Source organism: Terrapene carolina, unplaced genomic scaffold (assembly GCF_002925995.2).
Source record: "Terrapene carolina triunguis isolate 2854851 unplaced genomic scaffold, T_m_triunguis-2.0 Scaffold130, whole genome shotgun sequence".
Lineage (NCBI taxonomy): Eukaryota > Metazoa > Chordata > Testudines > Emydidae > Terrapene > Terrapene triunguis.
The window spans coordinates 35,330,829-35,356,828 of NW_020664481.1; the positions used below are offsets into that span (position 1 = coordinate 35,330,829).

General features: G+C 37.6%; 1 protein-coding gene across 3 annotated transcripts in view; it reads left to right on the forward strand.

Annotated features, from left to right (window-relative positions):
* The window catches only part of ZNF536 (zinc finger protein 536), a 228,206-nt gene that overhangs the window by 150,384 nt on the left and 51,822 nt on the right, over positions 1–26,000 (forward strand). Inside the window, exons 4-5 of one of the 3 annotated variants that reach the window (XM_026652896.1) lie at positions 2,780–2,820; positions 24,956–25,012. The exons of 1 other annotated variant lie outside the window; for it this stretch is intronic. In XM_026652896.1, the coding sequence (XP_026508681.1) occupies positions 2,780–2,793 (14 nt within the window). In that variant the 3' untranslated portion in view covers positions 2,794–2,820; positions 24,956–25,012. Of the gene's footprint in view, positions 1–2,779; positions 2,821–24,955; positions 25,013–26,000 lie in introns of those variants that run through there. One more of the 3 variants, XM_026652895.1, reaches the window with a different exon arrangement.

The following is a 26,000-nucleotide window of genomic DNA, read 5'->3' on the forward strand; positions in this document are numbered from 1 at the left end:
TATTTATCACTACTGGTGTTCAGCAGAATAATTGATTTTTTTGAATTTGGCAGCCAGCGTTCATTCTTTTTTTTTTTTTTTTTTTTTTCCCCCCTTTTTCTTTTTATATCCTCATCAGAGGAAATTTTTCTTCCTGGTTCTTAATGGAGAACTTTTACTCTGACCTTCTTTGACAATGAAATGCTGGATCTGCCAAATTATCAGTGCTTCTCCTTGCTTGGCCTTATAGAGTGTCACAGCAGAGGACCAAGAAGTGTTGCCTTCCAAAAGGAACTAAGCCTGCTGCGCACTGAACCCTTGCCAGTCTGGGGAGAGAATAAGTGCCAGAGAATTGAGCCTAGGCCTTTGCCATGGCAATTCATAGTGCTTTCCACGGTGCTTTTCTTCTGAGTTGTCTCTCTGAATATGATATTCAACATATTTCTAGTGCACCTGTGGCTGTAGGAGTTTTCTTGATGGCGCTGTTCTAGCAGTAGGAGCAGTGTTTTGTAACACGCATTTGATTTAGCCAAGAAGAACGTGTGGGAGTGATTCTGTCCTGAAGTAGTGGCAGTAGTAATACTGACCACCGACTTTGTGTTTTTAATTTTTAATTGTGTGGTCACTTTGTTTTTGGAAGTCTGCTCTGTTCCAGACTGGTACTTAATAGCAATGGGTTAGGTGGATGAAATTTCTCCTTATTAGAATTATTGGAATGGATTTTCAAAAGCACCTGAATGACTTAAGAATACAAATCCCATTGAGAATCAATTATTTCTATCACTCCATAGATGTGCAAAGTGCTTTACAGACAATTGTACAGTATATTCCCAAAATATCACAGAGAGAGAAAGGGAAGTTAAATAGTTGTCTATTGTTGATTGAAAAAGCAGCTCACCGTTAAAGTAGTTTGGGGCAGTGAACTTAAGAGTTAGGTTAGAATTTAAACAAGATGCCTAGACAGTACAGAGATCACTTTTGGGGAAGGGATGTATGGGGATTCTCTGGGATGGATCTTCAACTGGTGTACCTTTATCACAACTTAGGATCTGTCCCCACCCCCTTTTTTTCACCTATGGGCTCTACATTATGGAGGCACACCCTTGGGTCAAGGAAGGCTAGTAACAGCTCCCTCCAGAGCCTATCAACACCAGTCTGAATGCCAAAGGAGATTGCTTTAATGGGAGGCATTCCCTCCTAGAGGGCCCGAGTGCTCTGCAGCTATACAAAGATTTGGACTACATTTTTAGTTGCTTTTCAGTAGGTTTTTTCTTTTTAATTTATGAAATGCCACAAGCCGCTTGCTTACTAATAGTTAGGGCTAAATCCAGTGCTCAGCGAGAGTGCACTCATAGATAGAATTGGTTCTGAGGCATGGGTGAGCATTTGAGGCCCCATACTGCAAGATGCTGAGTGTCCTCCATTCTGATTTGAAACTAAAGGATGTTCAGTCCCTAACCTGAGACACTCAGAACCTCACAGTGTGAGCTCTGTGGCCCAATCCTTCTGCCACTGAAGTCAATGGCAAAAGTCCTACTGACTTTAGTGGAGTAGTAGTAGGTGCTTGGGCTAAACATCACAAGGGCCAGTTTGGAAAAGTGAAATGAAATATTTGCTGTTATCCCTGTCGATAGATAGTGGAACAACATTAAAATTCCAGCCCCCTGTGTCCTCTGCTGGGTGCGTAGATCTATTTCTCCATTTTGTTACACAATGTATAATTCTGCTCCCTAAAACAGAATAGAGTAACATGATCCAGCATTCACAAAACAATCTTTCTTGTTTGGGGGAGTGGGGATGCTTGGAAGGAGGGGGAATGAAGTTGGAAATGAACTGTCGTCTATTTAAAAAAAAAGAAAGAAAGCATACAGAGTCAGCCTTAAATCGGTACTTGTGAGTACAAGGCCAGAATTCCAGACCAAGCTTGCATCTTATCCCTTGTAATCATAGAATAGTTCTCATTGAAAGGACAGCAGGTTATGTGTTGAAAAGTGGTTAAGCTAAGCAGTGTTTAAGGAGATAATGCAAATGCGATGCCTCCATTATAGAGAGAGGGTATATAGATATATTTTTAGAAATCATTCCTTTTGGTAAATATATTGTACATAAAATGACAGCTAGAATTTTTAAATCATTTTTGGAGGGGGGATGTTGGATTCCACTGAGCCCTAGTCATGCCCTAGTGCATGAGGTCACTGCCAAATTTCAAATGCCCTTTTAATCTTTTTTTAATTGTAAACATATACAATCTTCTCGAATAAGGCCTAAAAAATTTAATACAGGGTTAAATTCACATTTTAAATATAAAAACATGTTTAATGTATTTACAGCAATTGATTTAATTGTCTAAGTAAAACCAGCTTTGCATAAATTAATAAAATATTTGCACTGGGATAGCATGATAATTGCCCTGATTTTAGGGAATGAAGTGGTTAGGGCTTCTATTTACTCTATCTGCTAAGCTCACGCATCTAACACTTAAGCTAACGTGGTTTCTTCAGCACCAACCCTTTAACAAATATTCAAAAAGATGACTGAATTTTGCAAGTTACTGTATTTCATAGAAGGCTTTTTCCAAAGCTTCTATAGTCAATGAAAATTTAAAAAAAAAACACACTTTTTAAAATTGGATGTATAACAGTGGTAAATCTTGGCTATTTTTGGTTATTAAAAAAGGTACACATGCATCACTAATTAACAATAGGATTTTTATAATATTTTTTGTAATATTATGTAATATTTAAATTTGTGTTGATTTTCTCAATTTTACATGTAGTAATTAATTTTGTCTTACTGACAGATGATTCTCAATGACTGATTTTCAAGAGAAAATCCAGACAGGTATTTTAACGCTTTGTTTTCATTCAAGAAGCCTTGTATTCATGGTTCTGGTTATCGTTAAGGGGCACTGAACTAGGCTCTGTTGTAAATTAAAGGTTTAGTATATTTAGATAACTGAATCAGTTTCCATATTCTTATCTTTATGAAAATCTTTTTGGGGGGAGTGTAAGAAAATTAGGAGCCCACCCTCCTCTGAACAAAGCATGCATATACCAGGTATATAATTCAAACTTTCTCCCTTCCTGGCTTTATTAACAAATGTAAGTATAACAACAAAACAGAAAGCTCAGCCTAAGCCTTTTCCCCAAGGTCAGCTGCTTCTAGGGTTTGCCCTGAAGGCCCCCTATTCCATCCGTAGCACCCTCTGTTCAGTAAGAAAAAGAAAGATACTTTGATACCCCTCCCTCCTGTTATTTCCTGGTTGAAGATCACCTGCCACTATGATTCCTCAGTAATTTAGATTGAATCTTCATACAGAACACAAGCACCTGACATGCGGGTGATTCAGCAGAGGAACCCTGAATTCCTGTGCCATTCATCATCCTGTTATAGAGAAGCTGCAGGGGATAAAGTTAGGCCAAAGTTAAAGAGACCCACTTTATATCCAGCTAACAAATCCTCTCTTTTTAGAAATCTCACAGTGAACGGGCAATATGGCAAACAAACAAACAACTCCAATTTTGTATTTGGTTGTTTGTTTTGTTTTAACTGCAAATAATATATAGTATCTGCCTGTTTCTTTACAATTTTGAAGGTAATTGTTTGTCATTTCCCAATTAGCTATTGGAAAATTTAAGCCATAATGGACAGTGCACCTTTAACATACTCATTAATTTCTTGTTATGCTGTTTGAGTGCTATGAACTTATCTTTGTCTCTCTCTCACCCCCCCCTTCTGTCCCTAACTATTGATCCACGTCTTAGTCTTACAATCTATATATTTTTAGTATTTATTACACTGAACTTGTAGACTGTGACATTGTAGTTAAGGGGCTGTTGGGGTTTCACAGTTTTTAGGGATTTGTTATTCAGCCATTTTAAATACACAAGGCTGATAGTTGGCGATAATTCTTTCCAAAGCATGTGTCATTCTCATTGCCATTAATTGGGGTTATAGGTATATTGATGCCTCTAAGTGAATATCCAGACCGGATGCTGTATTTCATTATAAAAACTGGCTAATCCCTGTTGTAATATTAGATCAGTGGGAAACATTATTTGCCAGTTTTAGTGCTGTTTGGTAATATAGCTACAAATAAAACAAGTGTTGATGGAGAGAAAGTAAGAATGAGTGCAGCATTTGTGGCCTGATCGAATGATTGAAATCAGTGGGGGACTTTCCATTGACTTCAGTTAGGTTTGGATCAGGCTTCCGATTTTCACTACAGGCTGGTCTGAAAATATCAGTTTTATAGCGTATAGAGCCTTTATATTTCTATCTTCTAACCATGTCTTGTTGGTGTCTTATCACGTCACTTCCTGCACCCTTTGCTATGACAGGGATGTCAGCCTTGATTACCTTCTTATGTGCCTCCACCTTCTTCTTCTACACTATCCCTGTACAAAGAACTCCCTTTCCAATCTGTCACTGAAATCCTTCCTCAAAGCCCACTTATAGATTCATAGATTCTAGGACTGGAAGGGACCTCGAGAGGTCATCGAGTCCAGTCCCCTGCCCGCATGGCAGGACCAAATACTGTCTAGACCATCCCTGATAGACATTTATCTAACCTACTCTTAAATATCTCCAGAGATGGAGATTCCACAACCTCCTAGGCAATTTATTCCAGTGTTTAACCACCCTGACAGTTAGGAACTTTTTCCTAATGTCCAACCTAAACCTCCCTTGCTGCAGTTTAAGCCCATTGCTTCTTGTTCTATCCTTATGGAACAGTGCTTGTAAGAGGTTGTCTACACATGAAAGTCAATCCAGAAAAAAGTAGGGTGTGAATTTTAAAGTGGATTAACTATTCCTGAGTAACAATATGTGTAGACACATTTATTCCAGAATTAGAGCATCCACACATGGAGTTAATCAGGAATTGCTAGTCTGGAATAACTCCCTATGTAGACAAACCCTTAGTAAACAGCTAATTAATGATGCCTAGGTTGAAAGGCAGTAGGGATAATTGTGTATGTGTGTATATGTGTGCGTTTGTATAGCACATGGCACAATGGGGCACTAATTCTGACTGGGACGGGGCCTCCTGGATAGTATAGTATTTAAATCCTATTCATTTTCATGATGGGTTGTGGAATAAGATTTTTGGCATAATCATTCTACTGACTTCATACATGGTTCATGAGATCCACTACTATCATCAAAAAGTATGTATGCCATTAAGGCTTAAATTCATTCTATATATTTTCTTAGAATCTGAAAAATAGAAGTATCAGTTTTCTAAGCACATGGACTTTTGTATATGCATAACCTATGCACACAGGCCAAGATCCTGCAAGGTACTGGGGCGTTCAACTCCCTTTTGGGATCTGGGCCATAGATACATGTCCAGTCAGGTATTGGTGCATTTTCATGGCCAGCCAGATACCTACCTGGATATGTGTATATACCTACACCTAATTTGTGCATGCATTTCACTTATTTGGACCCATACATTATATATACACATGGAAATGTATGGAGCTCAGCCACCTTAAACCAGCTGAGGATCGGGCCCATGATATGCATGCAATTGCCTGCAAATGTCTGTTTTAAATCATGGCTCATATGTTTTGAGGTTATTTAGGATGGAAGGTCAGGGATAACCATCACTTACACACTCTCTCTTTCCTTCTTTTGAGCAACTCCTTCTGTAATAGTTTGTTACACAAGTTTTTGCTACTGCTGTCCTTGGTGGCATATGCCATAAGAAATTCCATCTGAATTCCTTTTGTGCCTACTTTCTCTTAGCATCAGTTCATGCCCAATTGCTGTTAGTTATGACACTAGCTTAAGTAGCCTTCTATAGCAGTTCCGTACTCCTTAACCTCCTCGTCTAAGGAATATAGATCTGGTTTGTTTTTGACTAAGATAATTTTGTCACTTGATATCCTGTACTTCCTCAATTTTTTTAATGATAATGTTGTCAAAGCTGATGTACAATATTCCAAATTATTTCTTTGCTATTCTGTTATAAAGTGCACAAAGGGTTTCTAACACTTTACAGTCAATACCTCAGTGTGTGTATATCAGAGGTATCTTTACTTTTTTGTGCTGCTGTTAGGTCTTGTGATTAAGATTTTAGCACTTTATTCAGAATTCCTCACAGCACTTCTGTTGCGTCCCCATTAGTTGATGAGAACTCTAAGCATGTCATTCCTTTTCTCTTTGTACGTAGTTCACCCTAAATTTTTCTTTATTGAATTGTATAAAATCTCTTTCCATATTCCCTCAAAGACATTCTGCATTTTTCATTTTTTGACACCCTCATTTTTACAGTCTGCAGCTTTCCCTCCATTTTCTATATTGCGTAAATTTCATCCCCCTTTCTTGTAGATTTCTTCTTTCAGGTCACTGATACAGAAAGTGAAAAAAATCAGCTTATTAGTGATGCTTGTGGGACACCAGCCAACACCTCCCATAGTCCTAATCTCTCTGTGTTAATGTAAGTAAAAGCTGTGCCTTCAATATCCTATCCAGTTCTTTATCCAGTATTCAGCTCACCCTCTCTTGAAAACTTACTCACATTGTAAATTATTCTTTCAGGAGGTAGTGCAGCAAAAGCCTTCTTAAAGTCCAAGTAAATCATGCTCACGGCTTTCTTCATGATTTTATTTTTTCTTTATTTTTTTTTCAAAATATTCTATTAGTTTTGTTACGTATGATCTCCCTTTTGTGAATCCATGCTGAATATCTTTAATTAAATCATAACTTTCCCTATTTTGTCCCTGATTAGTGTTTCCAATACCTTCCCCACTGCTGAAGTTGGGCTTACTAGTGTTTAATTTCCTTGATCTTCCCTAGAGCTGTTATTACATTAGTCCTCCCATCCAGTGGCATTTCCTCTCCCTCCAAAGATATTTGTTAAAGCTTCCCTGTTCCTTTGCCTCTTCCTGCAAAATTCTGGCATGGAGCCCATCTTTGGTGACTGATTTTGGATCTTAAATAGTATTCCCAATACATTTTTACCGCTTCACCTTTAATTTCATTTGTTAATCTTTCTAATCCTTGGTAGCTGGTGTTTCTTGACAACATGGATCTGTTCCTGTTGAAACTAGTAGGAGCAGGAGCCTGGGAGTGCACAGCTTTGTTGGTTCCAAATGAACTTTTCATTGCTCTTACAGCTTCTTTTTAAAGGTGGCCTCATCCCAACTTTTGAATAAGTCAGATCAGTACACATATCTATCATAGGTATTTATATAGCCTCCATTGCTGTAGTATCTGAGCACTTCACAATCTGTAATGTATTTATCCTCACAATATCCCAGTTAGGCAGGATGGTGCTGTTATTCCCATTTCACTGATGGGGAGTTGAGATGCAGAAGGACTAAGATGAAGGTCACATGGGAAATCTATGATGAAGCAGGAAATTGAACCCAAATCTTTGAGACCCACGCTAGCACCCTAATCAGTAGTCCATCCTTCCTCTTATGAATCCAAGATTTTTGACTCACAAATGTAGAGGTTGCTTTTGTGTCCTTAGTGTATTTTTGCTAGGTTATATGTATATTCTTTATACTGATATTAACTCCTCTTTGAACATCTGCCATTTCCATATAGAATCACTTCTTCCATTTCTTTTATTCCATACAGGGTCTGCTCCTCCTCTCTCTGAAGTCAATTGGAAGTTGCCTTCCTTGAGAGCAGGAGCTAGCCTTGAGAGTCACTGACACTTCTATCAAAACTTAACCCTGCTGAAATTCAACAGCTTTATCTTTTGGTTGTAAATTCGGTCCTAACTCATTGTATGCAAAGAATGGATACTCAGAAGAAGCCCATTCATTTTACTGTAACCTTCCAGGCTTAGATTTGGGTCATAGCAGTTCTGCTGCCATGGGTTGCAAAGACAACATCAATAGAAAAGATTGAGCTAAGGGAGGAATCAAAGTAGTTCCTTCGACTGTCTAGATCCCCTGGAATGTATTTCCCCACCATTCTTTAGACGTCTCAGACTCTCATCAAAGGTATTAAAATAGAAACAAAATATTTGTAATATTCTCGCTCTTATTATATATATATATATATAACTTAAAATAACCCCAAGAAATGTAAATGCAAAAGGCATTAAAATAAGGTTAGGTGCTAAATTTTCCAAATGGTGCAGGAAGAATTTGTCCCATCCCTCCTGTTAACTACTATAGGAGTCAAGTGACTCTGTCCCTGCAAACTTCCATGGAAATAAACCCCCTAAGCCTGAAACTTAAACCAGAAAACAGCAACTCTGTCCTTAATTCACCTCATTTTGATTAAAAACTGGTACTGGATATGATATATAAGATCACACTTACTGCTCTGAGACCCTGGAAACCTGAGCATGATGGAATACATCAGGGGTGGAGTGGCAGCCTTGACTCTGAATATTTTTGCTTTTGTCAGTTAAAGTCAGACAGTGAATGTTACTGTAATGACATTTTATATCTTCCACTCTGTATTCTAGTGGAGGGAGCCACAGGTGTTCCACTGGAATTACTCACACATTTATAGAATTGGACATTCTGTCATTAAATGGACTTAAAACTAAAAAGCCTTTGTCTGTGAAAGGTGACCAATAGAAAGAGACTTTGGATTATCTGATATCCCATAACTTAATCATATGGCTCTTAAGAGTGGGACATAAGCAGCTGTGTCTCACTAATATGCATGCAATATGTGTAAAGTGATATGCTTTAATTCTAAACTTGTTTTTAGCAGGAAGAAAAAGCATTTAGATGAGGAACATTAAGATTCAGCATTAACCATTTTTTTCCTCAGGGCAAAATTATTCATCACCTGATATTTATTAAGGCAGCATTTTTATTTTATTGCTATACACCATAAAGGGTCTTTCTAAACATTCTCAAAGTTTTGTGATAAAGTTTAATAGAGTAGCTAACAGTATTTAACTGGACTTTCAAAATCAATGATTTTGAAAAAGAGTTTATTTAAAAAAATAGAAATGTTGTCAGACAACACAGCTGAAATAACCAGGACAAGCATTCATTTAATTTACTATTTCAATTTAAAAAAATTTTATTCATCCTCCCATATTACATAAATTTGATTTCAGTATTGTAGTCTTAATTGTTAGTTTGTGTTGGTTTAATCTCTCTTATTTAAGTATGTTTGCTTTAATAATATTTTAAAAAAATTAAGACAAAGAAACTGTAGATTAGAGACTTTATTTTCAGGGTAAAATGATACGGATAAGTGAGCGTCAACTGACCAGAAATTATTTGCTTCTGTCTGTTAGACACGTAATGGAGTCATTTAACTAGTCAAATTAGGAGCTGTAGAAATGCACCATGCTTCATTACTGAGTTCGAATGGGCACCATTTTACATTTACGTCAAAAATTATCTCATAGCAAATTAATGTTTTCATTGTGCTGAAAAGTCAAAGCTGTGCAGTATTAGCACCACCTAGAGGACATAGCAAAATATTTTAAAAATGTTTTCAGTACAAGAAAAACAATGATGAATATATTATCTTTAAAAACCAAGTTTCTTAAAAAAATCTCTAAAAACTTTCTCGTGTTGTTTATATTATCTGTATCTATATCTATATCTATATCTAAACTAAACCAGATAGTTTAGCTCCATGAACTAAGAAAAAGTGTAATGACATAAATGCATACTTCTGAAATTACAAAGAAATTAACAGAATACTTTAATTCAATAGATTTGGTACATTATAGGAACACTGGGTAGTTTTCTTGCTTTATCCAGTTTCACACTTTTCCTTACATTGCAAATTGGTACTTTTGTGAGGTCTTTCAGTGTCTATACTGTTGGCTATGCATTTTTACATACAGAAAAGAATTCTTTTTAGATATGAACATTTTCTTTTACTTGGGAAATACTTTAAACATTCTCACTTTAATCTGAGAGTTTTACTAAAGTAATTTTGTATCTTCATTAAAAATTCCCAAAAAGCTAAAGAGAAATGAGTTGAGGAGAAAGTAGTTATTTAACAAATTAAACACTTATGCAAACAATTGGTGGACAACTAATGAAGAAGAAATGCTCAAGTGTACTGAAAGAACCCAGGTGAATGAAGAAAATGAGGAAGAAAATAGACTGCATCTTAAAAATATTTCATCACTACTCTGGGTGGCTCTGATGCCAAAAATGTAAAGAATAGAATAACATTTAAAGTAAGACATTTAAAATGTGCAAATTTTGTGTCTTCAACTTCTGGAATTACATTTTCCCAAAGAGATATTTGTAAGGTAGCCGACAATGTAAAACAGAATGTCTTTTGGCTAGGAACACTCAACAGGGAGTGAAGTTACAGTGGACATCTTCATACCCAAGTGATGAAAGAATATGTCTAAGCTAAGTGCCTTAGCAACCACAGAATTGTGGCTTATTGCTTTAATCAAACTTTAGGAGTTTGTGGAATAAAGTTGAAAAAACAATTAGCTAATAAGACTTACATCAGATACTCCATAGGCCATGATCCAAAGACCACTGACGTCAATACGAGTCTTTCCATTAATTTCAATGGCCTATGGATCAGGCCCATAAAGCTCAAACTTGAAAACCCATTAATAGATTTTTAAGGTCAGAAGAGACCGTTAAGATCATCTAGTTTGACCTTCTGCATAACATGGGCCATAGAATTTCACCCAGTAATTCCTGCAATGAAGGGATTTTCATACATGAGCAATTGGACCACTCAAGTGACTAGGGAATACTCATTTGAGGGTTTGCAGGATTTGAATGTTTGATCTGAACCTTCCTAAATGTAGGAAGGTTTTTTTTGATTGACAAGAATATCTAAACTTACTTTTCCGATGTTATTGAATGTTTTGTTCTGTGTATCTTAATGAGTTTGCCATGTTAATATTCTTTGAAAGCTTTTATAGAATGAAAACCAACCAAAAAAACACTCCATATTTTTGACACAAAATATAATAGCCTGATACAAATATGAGCAAATAGGAGTAAGTGGGACACAATTCATCTGGTATTACATTTATCTCTGACACAAATGATCATTTATTAATTAAAATGCTGCCTGCCAACTCTATTTTGAAGACAAAAATTCCACATAATTGTGTCAAGTATGTAATTTTTGTTAGTATACTGTATTTTTCGTATTTCAATGAGATGCTCTTCAGGATCCTTTTGAAAATCAAATAATTGCTTGTGATATTATTTCCTGGCTAAGTACAGTATTTTAAACACATACTGTGCTGTAAGTTCAAGAATTTGACAGTGACTTTAGGGCCATGCCAAATTGGTAGGCGAAAGAACATGCCTGTGAGCAAGTTTTCCTTTTGTTCTAGACAAAGCTATTTTTTTTTTAATGGCTAAAGCTCATTGCTGAAAAGAATTTCTTTGAAACAGCAAACAAAAAATTTTAAGAGTCTTGTTTACAAGTACTCTGGTGTTTTCTTCTTTAACTGTAGAAACACTTTACCTATTATCATGAATCTTGTCTGCTGAGATGTTTCAGCCTTCATGTTATGTTTACCAAGGCCAGACTAGAGGATCAAATAATTTATAACCATTCCTGTTGGATTTTATGTAATAACTTTGGAACTCATATAAAGTAATGATCCACAAACTCTTTTAATGTTCATTATAAAATATGAAATATTTCTCAGAACCATTGCAATTATGTGACCAGACATAACTGTTTCACACATGAGTAAATACAGGGAGGTTTAACATAACTTTATTATCTTCCTGTCTTTTCCTCTCATTGATGTGATAATGCTGTTTTAATATTTTCCTAAAGAAAAGTTAAGTAATTTCAGAATCTCTATTGAGGCCTAGTTTATTGGTTTTTGTAATAGAGCACTCAAGAATAATTATATTTATGATTAGACCGACACTAGTAAATGTTGTGTCTGAATAGGAGTAAAATACCCCAAAAGCTTTCTATAATTGTAGATGTTTTTGTCACTATGTCTACTGAATTTTTGTACTATTTAAAGTTGATAAAAGGAAATATTTAGGATCCATCTATCTAGCCATTTATTCTGTGCTCATCACCGTAGTATCAAGGCACCTTACTAGGGGACTTTCTGATTTTTATTAGATATTAAAGTGTTAATGGATATGGAATGGGAAAACCAGTTAAAATCTCATGCAGTAACAGTTCACTGATTATTTAGGGAAAAATACCTCCCTCCAAAGGAAAAACCATGAATGAAGAAAAGTTCTCAACACAGAGGAGAAGATTTACCTTGTGGTGTTTCCTCTGTCTCCTGCCCTTGAGGAAGAGGGTTTAGGAGATCACAGAGAGGGGAAAAGGGTGAGGTCTATAAATCTGGTGGAGCTCATGGCTCCCCAGGAAAACTAGCCTTCATCCCCGGAGATCCAAGTCTCCTCACAGTGCTCAGGAGGCCCCATCTTAGGACTAATGCTGCTGTTGAGTTTCCCCTTTAAGTTTGTAAAATGGGAGATGAAGATACAATGGTCAGTTACTGCTTGTTGCACCAGCAGTTCCTCCTGTGTAATTGTCAAGCTGTACAGAGGGGAATGTGCCACAGAAAGAGGTTGCTCCTTTACCCTGCCACCTGAGACCAAACGTCCCCAATCCATGGCTGTGTGTTTCATGCATGTAGGTTATACTCATGTCAGTGGCCATTTGGAGCATGCCGCATGTGACAGTGCATAGTGGAGTTGTTTGAAGTCATCCTTTAATTCTGCCATATGAATGAAGTACTCACACTGCAGACCTTCTTTACATTGGCTATTCAAAAAGCTTGGAATAGTTAGAATGAGAATTAAAGCTGGAAAATACAATTATTTTGTATTTGTATTATGGCAATGCAGAGATGTCCCAGTCAGAAATGTGGCCCCTTTTTGAAACTTGGAAGGCATTTCAGACTATATATATGCTTAATCTTGTGTGGTTTACCCAGACAAAAGTCCTGTTACTCTAGTGACCATTTTATCTAAATAAAGGCTGCAGGATCACCAACTGTGTTCATAATTGGTGAAATTCACCCCAGTATAGAGGACCCATGCCCCAAGGGTGCCCCTTTGAGAGAAATTTACCTTATTATCCCTTACCTATGACAAAATGAGCCTCTGTACTTGGTCTGAATAAGCTGGCATGGAGAGGCATGTACAATATGGCTGTAGACCTGTGGAGGGTTCAATAGATTTCATCCAATTGCCAAAACACATAGGAATTTCAGCGGCTTTTCCAGCCTATAGGTTGGAATAGCAGCATTGAAGGCCCTCACTGCAGCCCCACAACCTTCCAGGGGACTGAAAGGTTTAATTCCATCCTCCAATCTCCTGCTTCGCTCCTTTTACTCAGGCTTTGTGCAGTGAGAGGTAAATTTCAGGCATTGAGAGGAAGGAAGAGAATTCATAAATGTTATTTTCATGAGTCAGGCAAAGTGATAAGTGGTGAAGCACAGCAGAGCCATGAATCAGTTAGGTATGGTCATTCCTAAAGTGAGAAAATAACTTGTTTATTCCACACAGTCCCTTTGCTGTGTGTTACATGTGTAGAACATTCCATTCTCTTTTAAGTTTTAAATTAAAATGATTTTATTTTGCCTTATGAAATGCTGATGCATTAAAGTATGATTCTGCTTGTCCTTTTGCTGGTAGAAAAATATGGTGTGACTAATGACACAATGAGATAATATATTCATGAGGTCCAAAGGATGGTTGTATTAAAACAATGTACTCATTCTCACTTAAGACAGTTAGTGTAGCTTTGTACAGCTTTAAACATTAATCAATTTTCAGTTTAGAAATTCCCACATGCAAAATTTGAAATTTTCAAATGTAAAGAGAAACTGAGATTTTTCGCCAATAACATTTCATTTTCACTAGAGAACTTTTTTTTTATCATTACAAATGGCATATTGTGCCTAAGAACAAATCACAATTGTTGACTTGTGTCCCAAATGAAAATTTACCCCTTTTGTAATGAAATGTCTCAGTTTTGGCAATGAAGACCAACTTTTACTTTTTCTGGAAAACTATGAAAAATTCAAAACCAAACCGCAAATCATTTCACTTTTTACAAAACTGTGCAAAGCATGATTTTCTCTGAAGTTCTGAAATTTGCTTTCCACATCTCTAGGCAGGCTTTAAAGTCACGTTAACTTGTACAAGGATAAAATATGTATTGTAATGAAACAGGCAACTTTGGAGTCTTGGCTTTTACAAATGGAACCTATACAGATTGGGTATTAAGATATTCTAAAACACAATAAAGGATAAAGCACCAAACTTCCATAGCCATAGACAAAAAGAATAAGGCTTCATGCAGCCAAAGCTGATATACAAACACTTTGTCGCTGTCGTCAGAGCTATTTCTCTCCAAACTTCCAGTCCAGTTTCCTAGGATTTCCCTTCAGGACTTCTTCCATCCGAACCTCCTAGTTCCTTCTTGCTCACAGAAACTCTTTTTTTTACATGACAGTGGAAGCTAATTACTTTCCTACCCCATTTCCCACTCCAGCAAGTATGACTTGGCAGTCCTTTCCCTGCATGTTATAGCAAGGTTTTGTACCTGAGCTTGGAGTGATTCAGCAAAAGACTCCTGCATTTCTTTATAGGTTTTAGCTGTGAAATGGCTGCTGAATAATGTGTCTGTAAGTCCAATGACTGCTAACCTATGCATAGCAGCTGTATATGTCTGAATCACGCAGCTTTCCTGTCATGCCCCTAGGCATATGTTGTAGAGAGAGTTTGGCCTCACGTATTTTAGATTGTTATTATAATATTAGTATTTTAAGGGACTTTGCCTTGCCTGGCACATGAAAACTATATTTTCATTTGGATGTAAAAGAAAGTAAAAGCACAACCTCCTGCCCTAAAAAAACCAAACACAAGCTGCATTAGCACTAGCATGAGGAGTAATGTCAGTGTTATGATTCACCTTGGGGTTACTTTATATTATTGTCCTTAGATTTACTCGAGAGAAAGCTACTGCTTTTTCTTTAGAATCAAGACTATTTAAAACAAAATGATCATATTTTCTGTGATACATTACTTTGTAAGAAATCGTATCAGAGCATCTTTTTGAATAAACCTATCCATTATATAGAATGTATGATTCAAATCTGAAACAAAAAAATAATTTAAACAATCTTTTAAACATCAGTATTAGGTTGGATTCCTTTTTTAAAGAATATTATCCACAGTCATCTCTTTTATGTTATCATTATTTCAGTTATAAAAACTGAAATCAGTTGTCTTTAAGTCTTAGTGTTCTTTCACCATTGATGTACACAGAATTGTTGACTGTCAATATTGTTGAGTGTACAACTGGCACACTTACGTTAGCTCGTCTGAAACACTGTCTCTTGAGATTCAAAGGATGTCATTCCTGTCTAAGTGGTAGAGTGATAATACATCTGCACTCTCTGTATGTGACACCTAACTGTCATGTGGCTTTGTCAATGGACAGCAGTGCCTGTCATTTTGCTGTGAGACCCAACATAAAGTGTACATCACCCTTGACACAATATAAAATGCAGTGCATAAGGGAGGTTATTCCAGGTGTCCATGGAATTTGAGTGCTCTGTTTTGATAGCCAATATTAAACAATAGCATTCTCTACGGGCTAAATGTTGCTCTGCTACATTGGAGTAAATTCACAGTAGCTTCACTGACCTTAAAGCGCCTGCTCAGACTTCAATAGGTCAGAGGATTAAAAGGCCAAAAAGTCAGTGATGTATTTCAACCAATAAGTGTTGTTATGGGTACGGCCTGAGAGCCAGGGTGTGGTTTCAGTGAATACCTGGCCCCAAACACCCCCCCAATCCCACACAGACGTCTACTGCTCCTAGGCAGAATAATTTAAATGAGGAAAGTCAGTGGAGTTATTCTGGATTTACATTGTTGTAATTGAGGGAATTTGCTCAATAAGGAATCATATAAATGGGCATTTAATATATCCAGGGCTATTGTTAGTAGATATTTAACTTAAAGAAAAGGGAGTATTTTGATTTTTTCCTTTCAGCCTTCTGCTTCATGCCTCACAGTACACTCTAACTCTCCCCACTAATTCATAACGCTTAATTATAAGGTGGCAGTCACAAAAGAAAGATTCAGATTGTTCAGTGAAAATGTGAAGTTATTTTATTCATCATTCTCATCACATCTTGGAAGTACCAATCAAAAATAGCTGAAATATTTTCCTAAATTAATTAGAACCTGCCTTCCTTCCATGGAGTGTTTCAGAGTTGCCACTGATGTCAGCGGATGTCATTTGGAATGAATGCAGGATCAGACCCTTAAAGTTAGTTTTTGTTGATGGTGATTATTAAGCAGTAATTCAAATGACAGTCAGCGGCAGCAGGGAGTGATTATAGTGTCGCGGGACTAAGGCCACAAAGCGTTGAGTGCCGTTAACTTCAAAACTTCTGTAAAAGAGGGTTATATTTCATCTCAGTGGCTCCTTACTAACTGTTGAGCAATTAGACAATTTTACCAAATCTTATTCTGTTTTAGATTGTAAGTTGTTTGGGGCAGGGCCTTTTGTATATTTCCACAACAGGGCCCTGCGCTTTCCAGGGAGCTCTGGGCATTACTGCAATGTATATAAAAAATAACAATAATGGTAGTCTTGAGGAGTTAGTGGAAAACAGCTTTGAGGATCAGATTCTTATAGATTAAGTGTTTAGTCCACTTAAAAGTGTCCTAATGTTCCTCTTGGCAATTGATACAAATGTGACTCCCATGAACGTATTTTCCATTTGGATAAAAATTAATCATAAGGTGAAACATATGTACAATGCAAATTCGATTTTTCCTAAAGATCTTGTGAAATTTTGGAATTAAAAATACCTATTTCAGGATTTGTAAGCACAATTAGAGTTGGTTAACCTTTTTTACAACAAATATTTTATGCTATATGAGTGCCATTAGGAGGCAAAGCTTGAAAGTTTTAGCAAAATATATCTTACACAAGGTATTTATAATATTGAAGATTGCAGTGGAACTGGCTGAATTGGTAAGTATAGATTTCTCGCGTAGCTGTTGATAGCCCTATGGTGAAAATACACTCTATATTGATTTTCACTGGGGACTATATTATTAAAATATATAAATGTAAAAATTGACTTTGGAAATTAAAAAATAAATTATACCTATAAATCAGGGATAGCTGATAAACTAATAAATATCTATCACTATTATATCTCATTATTTCCCAAAGATATCTGAAAGGCACTTAATTGCAACTCAGTAATCAATTATTCAATTAACCCTCTTCTCATCAAATATATATTTGATACAGTTTTGTGAAGCTTGGGCTCTAAAAGGTTTATATTGATTGCAAGTTTTAAGGCCACATGTTTCAGTTATTGGATCTGTGCAGTCAGATTGACATCTCAGGTTCACTAGAATATGCAAATGTTTTAGTGTAGTGAGTTTCAAAGATGGTTAGAATCGTGAAGTTGATTTACACTATCTTTTAAAATATTTCCTAGTAACTATCTGACAAAAGTGAGCTGCTTATGTAACACATTATTCAAAATTATTCATAAGTATCCAGCTAATTTTTGTGTGTGGCTTATTTAATGCTTTGGGTTGACTGTGAACAACTTTTTACAGGTATTCGCTATTCAAGATGTGTTGGTTAGAACTACTCAGAAAACTCCCTACAAAACATTTTTGTAGGACTTTGCCGGTTTGTCAAAATCTAAATATTTTGCAAAGGCATTTAGATATCAAGGAAATTCTAAGGGAACCCACGCAGGAGTCAGACGGAAACCTGCCTAGTTTCCTGCCAGTTCACCCACCCGACTCCTTGGCAGCTCACATCAGCTTGCAAAGGGGGCTGCAGAGGATCTGAAATCCTGGAACCTCTGGCTCCCAGGATGATGGCTCCAGAGTACCTGTCTTCATTCCCCTAGATAATTTCAATTTTTTTTTATTTTGTTCCTAATTGAAACAAAACCAAATTTTGAAATTTCAAAATCCTCCACAAAATGAAATTTTCTTTCTCCACCCAGTTCCAGTGTTGGTTAATTGTGATTAGTCAGTTAAGTTTCATGATGTTAATTCTGTTAATTCATTGGATGTGTGTGAAACCAATTTGGGAGAGAATACTCACATGTCTGAATCTAAAGATTCAGTTTCCACGAATACGCCTGTATGTTTGAAGTTTACTTTTTACAATCAATCATGCCAGGAAAACCCTATTGCTCAAATGTTCATGGGAAGTGAGCACAAAAAGTGTGAGTATAGATGAAGCAAATCTATTTAAAAATTCACCCAGTTCTAGTAGTTTTTGGATGCAAGAGTCGTAAAATATAGCCAAATGCTGCTCTCATTACTCCCACAGTCGCCGTGTGAGAGTAGAATGAGCAGTATTTGGCCCACCCACTTTATACACATGCAGCAATCAATTGGGCCATATCCTGGGGTGCACTTGATGTGCACAGTGTGTAGGTCAGAAGTGTACATGTCCAAAGATGGCTTAAAGCTTTTGCTTTTTCCCAGTCATTTTGCTGCTGTGTGCAGGGCTGTTCTCCATGCATGGAGTTAGAGAAGCCTAAAAGCTGCTCTAATTCATGCTAGCTGCAAACAGGCTCAAAGGACCAAAACCACAGCTGAGGATTTAATTGGCACTAAGGCATTCTGACCACATTCCCTTTTCCCTGCTATGCTGGCAGTAGTGTGTGTCACGTAGAGTGACCAGATAGCAAGGGTGAAAAATCGGTACGGGGGGGGGGGAGGAGTAATAGGCACTTATATAAGACAAAGCACCAAATATCGGGACTGACCCTATAAAATGGGGACATCTGGTCACCCTAGTGTCACAAAAGGTCATTGGTTGGTTTTATGCTACTGCAGGATCAGCCTTACATTGGGGTGATCTCCCTGGGCCTGAGCTACAATGGCTTTAGGGCAAAACTCCACTAACAGTGCATCAAAAAGCAACTAACACTGTGCCAGAAAGTCTACCCATTAACTCTAATGTGAGGTAGTTAGATTATCTGCCTTAACATCAAAGCCCAGTGACTACATGGGTAGATAATTTTTGGTAGGGGCAAGAAAGGGTTGTTTGTTCTTTTATTAAAGCAAGTAATAATAGTTCTGAAATACTTTTTAATCAAAAGTTAAATGTCCTAAACCTTAGATTTTCTAATAGACCACTCTTTTCATCATAGAAGGAAACAATTGTACAAAGAGATTCTTACATTTTTGTGCTCCAAAATGGTCAGAGAACACTTACTGCGTAAAGACGGGTCTAGTAGAGATGAAATTGACTGCTTTCCTTCACTGGCGCTTTCTCTTGTTGATACGTTGATTTGTAAGTATATGAGGGTAAGATTGTTAAATAGAGATGATATACATAGAGGCAAAACCCCTGAACTGTGTTGCAACAACTTGCTAGATTTCTTCTAGTGGTCTGTAGTTAGATCAGAAGAGGAGAAGTGTAATCTTTGAAGGTCCTTTAAATGTGTTTGGTGTAGAGTGTACCCAAATATTCATTTCTGGCAACTCTTAATCTTTTTGGTATTTAGATTTTGTTGTGAGTGTGCTTCAGTGTCTAATAGATTAATTTGGTTCTTTGGAAAAGGTCTTTATGGGATGTTTAACTGTTGCATTCATTATTGAATAAACAGTATTTTCTTCATGTAAAAACGGCAGATTTTTTCCTCTTAAAAACACATTCATAATCAAGATATTAGCAAACAGGGCTCCCCCCCTGAAAAATATCATAAATAGTCTTGGTATGACCTTGTTAATGCAGGACCACTTTAGTAATCTGTGCCTAATGATTTTTTACATTAAACCACAGCTTGTGTTGGACCCTTGTGTGTCACAGTAATTTAAGAACAGTCATTTTGCACATTCCAATCCCATTATGTTACATTGTTACTGAATAAAGACTGGTATTATGTTGCTCCTATAAAGGGCAGAAGTGGCCTGAATTTTATCTGCTGAACGAATCAATGTGGATTATGTCAGCTGAAAAGAATTGTGGACTGTAGTCTCCAGCAGATGGGGGAGATTTTAAAAATGTATCTGTTTGGTTCTGAATACATCAGCTAAGATAATACCTTGTGGTGACTGAAAAGTAGTTTTTCTCTCTTTTTTTTCAATGAAGACTGTACCAATTATCATTTCAACATAAAGTATTAGGAGATCAATTGGGAACTGAATGCCATTTCCTAATGTTAATACAGTGTTTTATTTAAGCTGCCTTGACAGGCTGTCTAGGCTGTGGGAAAAAGACTGAGCAAATAATGAGTAAAGGGTTTAGAAAAAAGACAGAGGGTGGAGTTTGGCAAACGATGTGAGCTATTCATCAACAACTCAACAAGGATGATGGAAATAATAAGCACTCCTTAAAGAAAAGGGGAAAGGATTTTTTTTTTAAAGAAACAGTTTCCTTTAAAAAAAAAAAGGGCATATTCAACTCTAACTTTGTATTACTTTCTGATTAGCCGATTTTAAACTTCCTGGAATCAGCAAATGCTTCCCTTTGAAATGGATAGTATGCATTTAAACAGTGTACATTCTTTAGCAATCAGTTTAAAAAAACAGTGTCTAATTTCCTGTTCATTCGTGCAAATTTCTTACCATGTGGCATTGTCATTTAATATCTAAAGTACATTAATGCAGTTCTTTAACACAAAAACCCTCAGACAAATCCCCTGTGTGAAATAATTTGTGTGAACTTTGAACTGACCGTGAATAAAATCAAGATCTTATTATGCCCTTTATTTATATGGTATAGAAAACCTTTGAAACGTAATACTAGCACAGATACAATATACACATCCAGTATGATGTTTAAAATAAAATAACTTTCTTACATTTTTGAAGTGTTTCCCCGCTATTTAGATATTTTATGGTACCTCTGAAAAATATTTACCTTAGAAATCAATAGGCTATTCTAATATTGTGTTCCAAGTTGCTTCATTTCTATTCAGCAGATATAATTCCACCATCTGTAAAGTTCTAGATTTTATAATACTTATAAGCTGTTTTTAATCTTTTTTCACTGCCATGTTCTGTCCTGAAATGTCAAAGTGTGCAGAATAGGTTTTGGAATTAACATGACAGTTAAGAAACTTGGCAAGGTTTTACAGCAGATTGTGACATTAACAAAATACAAAGGAGAATGGTGAAATTAACATTAATGTAGGCTTGCAGACACTATAAAAATCTATATGTCCATGATCACGGAACTAAAAATAGGGGTGTTTTTTATGTTGATGCCATTAAATACAGATCTTTACTATGAAAAGAAATTTCCATATGAAAAGCAACTTACTAAAAAGTAATGCTGAAATCCCATCTCTGTACTGAACAACAGGTTTATGTATCCTAGGTCAAGTAGGCATATGGTTATTTTTGTTTGCTGATGTTGTTTTAGGTTTTTTAATCTGTGATGAAACTGCTCTGAAAGCACCAATATTGTTTTTCAACAGCTGCAAAAGATATAATATGATATATGTACTGATAAGTGGTGGTTAGTGCCTCCTGTCCTACTAAAGTTGGGTGGTGGAGGCGCTCAGTACCTTCCAGGATTGGCATGGCTTTGTTTTGCTGTGGTGTCTTAGTGTATGCTGTTTTAGAACTGTGTAATCCGTCAGAACTGCAGAATTTTAGAAATATTCAGTCTTACAAAACCTGGAAATATTGAGTGCCACATAGATCAAAAGAAGAGTTAAGATGTTAGGGAAACTAGCAAGAAAAAGATGCTAAGACTATGCAACATTTTCAAATTTAAAATGTTCTGTTTGAATTTTCAAGTGGTCACCAACCCAGAGCCCTATTCAGCAGAAGTCTGGGAGCATTGTCTGCAAAGGCTTTACAAACTGCAGCCGTTTGGCACTCACAGTATCTACTCCTGATACTACAGACAAAACTCTCTATTCATCACCTCTGATATTGTGCTCTAGCTTTGTCAGACATGGAATATGAAGATGTAGCTTCTCTTCTGACCCTTAAGTGGTTTATATGAGTGAATTGTTATATGCTGCACAAAAAGAAAAGTTATGTACAGTATTTACCTTACAGAGGATTCACAGAGGTTGACTTTCAGGAACGCTAGCATACTGTTTAGACTTCAGTCTCTGAGTGGAGTCTGAGACTAGTATTTCCAGGTTCTTCACCTTGCTGTTATCCATCGGCTCAGACCTCAAACCTAATTACTTACCAGGAAGTGCAAACGCATTTATTGTTACCTTCACCTACGCCATACACAGAGTCAGGCCCTTAGCTTACTCATGCACAACAGAGGCAAGAGCTTTTGTGACTGCATGGCACAGTTCAACAAAGTTTGTTTTTCAGGGTTGGACCCTTTCCAGGCCACATCACTTATCTTGTCATAATGCTTTGTCAACACTTTTTTAGAACACTGTTAACATTTTTTTTACCTGGGGTTTCTGACTCAGACACTGATTGGGCAAAGCAAGTGCAGATGCCAGTTTCAAGGACAACAACAATATTCCTTTATGTGAATGTGATTGGTCTAATGCAATGTACACATTAATCTTACTGGTACAATGGAACAGTATGGATTAATCTGTACTTTCTCTGCTCTTAATCAAGTTGGGGAAGGAGGAGACGTTCATGTCACAAATGTGGGTATCTACTAGAGCTGGACCTAAGCTGCAATGTTGAGGTCCAGAACCCAACTTCCTTGGAAGGTGGAGATCTGTAGATCCAGGATCAATTCTGCACATTATAAGGAATGCAACACCTGATCCTGGGATTTGGTGTATGCCCATCTCTGGTGTATATATAACCCACAACCTTGGGTGCAGACACGTGCTGCTGCATGGAGATTAGGGGAACTAGTTTCAGTCTTACATTTTTATTAGGTTAGATAGCTGATCTATTTCTTCATAAGGGGAGCCCAATTTTCAACCCCATGGGTCATCTGAATCCTATATTTGGTTGCTCAGATCCCCCAAGAAACATAAATATCTGTTTTAAGTGCCTAATTGTCAGTTTGAATGTCCAACTATAGAATTTGGACATCCTGTTAATTGTTTAAAATTTGGGCCTTGTATTTGCTTCACATTCTGATCTTCTGTCACTTGATTCTTGACCATGGTCTTGTCCTGCACTACATCTTTTTATCCTCAGGAGCCAGCAACAATCTTCAGGGTTCCAGATGTGTCTCAAATCATTTCACCTCACAAGACCAAGCACAAAACCAGGCTGCGGTAGCATTTGGGAAAAGGAACTCAGCCTGGTTCTAGGCATTCCCTCAGTAGTCAAAAGTCTAGAGCAAAATCTTGCTCAGGTGACAGACACTTATCAAACCCAAGAGTGTCACCCTTCCTCATAAGTTTCCGTCTTGAAAACATTAACTTTGCATCAATTTCTCCATTGGAATGGAATGAAATTATATTGGTCCGAGTTCAAAAATATAAGCTATCTCAATGAAATACTTCATGAGTTGAACTTATTTCCACATGCCCGATTGTTGCATTGTTGAGGGGTGTCTGCTGTTTTCCCTATCTTCTTATCATGGGGGAGATCCTGTTTTGTTGACAGTTTAATGCATAGTATAAGGCATCCAGCAAACATCTATGTCTTGCCAACTTAAAAAATGGGATCCTCTGTGACCACAGGGACAGAACTTGCCTCACAATAAATTAATGGGCCAGCATATATAAAAGCAAATACAGTTGAAATCATCTATAAGACTATCACTGCAACATCTCCCACCAGGTTCTCTTCTCTCTCTAAGGGTATGTCAACACTACCCGCCGGATCGGCGGGAAGCGATCAATCCAGCGGGGATTGATTTATCGCGTCTAGTCTAGAAACTAGGCTAAGAAAAATCTCTAACCAGGCTATTAGGCTTAGCCCTGGTCTACACTGGAGGGGGGGGGAAAGAGGGGGAGATCAATCTAAGTTATGCAACTTCAGCTACGTGAATAACATAGCTGAAGTCGACGTACTTAGATTGACTTACCGTGGTGTCTTCACTGCGGTGAATCGACTGCTGCCCCTCCCTCATTGACTCTGCTTGCGCCTCTCGTGGCGGTGGAGTACAGGAGTCGATGGGAGAGGGCTCGGGGGTTGATTTATCGTGTCTAGACTAGACATGATACATCGATCCCCGCTGGATCGATCGCTGCCTGCCAATCCGGCGGGTAGTATAGACGTACCCTTACTTTTTTTTCACCTATACAGTGTTACCCAGTGGCTGAGCTGCTGACCTGCATGTATTATGGCCAAAGGTCAAGGCTAGTTTAGCTACCTAGCTGTTGAACCACAAGGATTTGTGCAAAGGGTCAGATAGAGCTTTCAAGCTGTGGGTTGCTGACCTCCTGATTGGAGCATTAGTACCAATAGGACGCCATGCCATCCCATTTCAGTAAATGCTGATGTGAAATCTTGTAAGTGGAAATCATGTATAAACAATTAAAGAAAGGCCCTGCCAAAGAGAGTTTCCTAATTCAATATGAAAAATAAAAATCAGTTAGAGGCACTAGGAAAGGCTGTGTGATTTACTTTTTCATAATAGAAGCAATATGCATTTGAGCTCCATTGGGCTGAATCAGAAATATATTCAGAGTCCTGCAAACTTAGGCCGTGATCCTATAAAAACTTACGTGCGTGCTTAACTTTACTTCCTGTGTTCTCAATGGGCCACTTGCTATGTGTAGAGTTAAACGTGTCGAAGACTTTGAAGTATCTGGGTCTTTGGCAGAAAACCTTTCAAATGCCAAACCGGTCATAAAGACTTCGGTGGAATGGAAGTGATGACCCAGTGGCCAGGGAAGGGGAATGTCAGGCTTCTGAGAATACCTGCCTTCCCCCCAGACTGCTGAGGAATTTCTGACAATGGCAAAACTATCTCAGACATGTCATGATTTTTAGTGTGACCCCAGCTGCCGGTGCTATGGGCAAAGGCGAAGAAGCAACCCTGACTAGAATGGAGAAGGACTACAGAGACGGAGTCCTGCATAGGCAGTTGCTGAGCCTCACTATTCTCCAGATTTACTTAAAGTTGAGCGTGTATTACATCACTGATTAAACTACTAATAATAAGTGATTTCAGTATGTTTTGTTTTTCTCTAAAGGAAGAAAAAAGCCTGAGGAAGGAATTTGTGTGTGTGACTCAACCTTTGGGAAACTCTGAGACTTTTCAAGCTTCCTGTTCAGGCAGGTATAATTCTGGGCCGGTTGTTCATTTCAGGCATACTCATGTGACTAAGGCACTGGTCTGCCTTTTGAGGGGTGCAGAGTTGCACTAGCCCAGTGGGAGCTCTGGGAGGCATTGTGCCTCACAGGGCTCCCAGGCACACAGAGAGAATACCCTTAATGCACTGCTGTGGTCCTGTGCCCTCCCTGCCCCTCTGGTAATGGCCAGCATCGCTAGCCAGGAGCTGCCCTTATGCCCAATCTTACCATTTCATTGGTGTCATTGTGGACTTGGAGTGTAAATTTCCTTTACTTAAGTTTTTGACGGCATTGAAGGGAACTATTGAGGAATGAGAGAGTGAGATATGGGAACAAAGGACAGCTTTATTCAAGACATCTGCGTGGATCTGAGACTGGCCTGGCATTTTCACAGTGGGTGCTTATTGTAGCTTAATACTGTAACTCTCTTTAGATGGTTTTGGTTAATAGCTGGAAATCTGTAGATGACCACAAGAGGGAGCCCAGAACCTGCAAACAAGAAGAACCAAGTTTTAAAAAAAAAAAGTCTGAAAACTGGAAGTTTACATATTGCGGTACCTGTACATGCTGGGCCAAATTCATCCTGGGTGTGACTATCGGGACTGCACTAGAGTTACAGCAGGGATGAATTTGGCCTGTTGGCTGTAGCACAGTGATTTGCAAAACATTCTGGGCTATAATTTAAGCTTTTTGGAAGAGAAGAAACAAAATCTCTGGTTATGGAGTACTGAAGTGAACTGCTTTGGAAACTGCACGTGCACAAGAGTTTAATTGCGGGAAGGTTTTCTTCCCCTAGCTGAGTTATTTATGAAGAGGAAGAGTGAAGAATAGTTTTGTTCTTGACAAATGTCCACCTTCTCTACTAAGATAACAAAGAAAACACCCTGCGACCTCTTGACATCATTTAATGTCCCTTTCCCTCCTCCCTACTGTGGTTCCAGGATG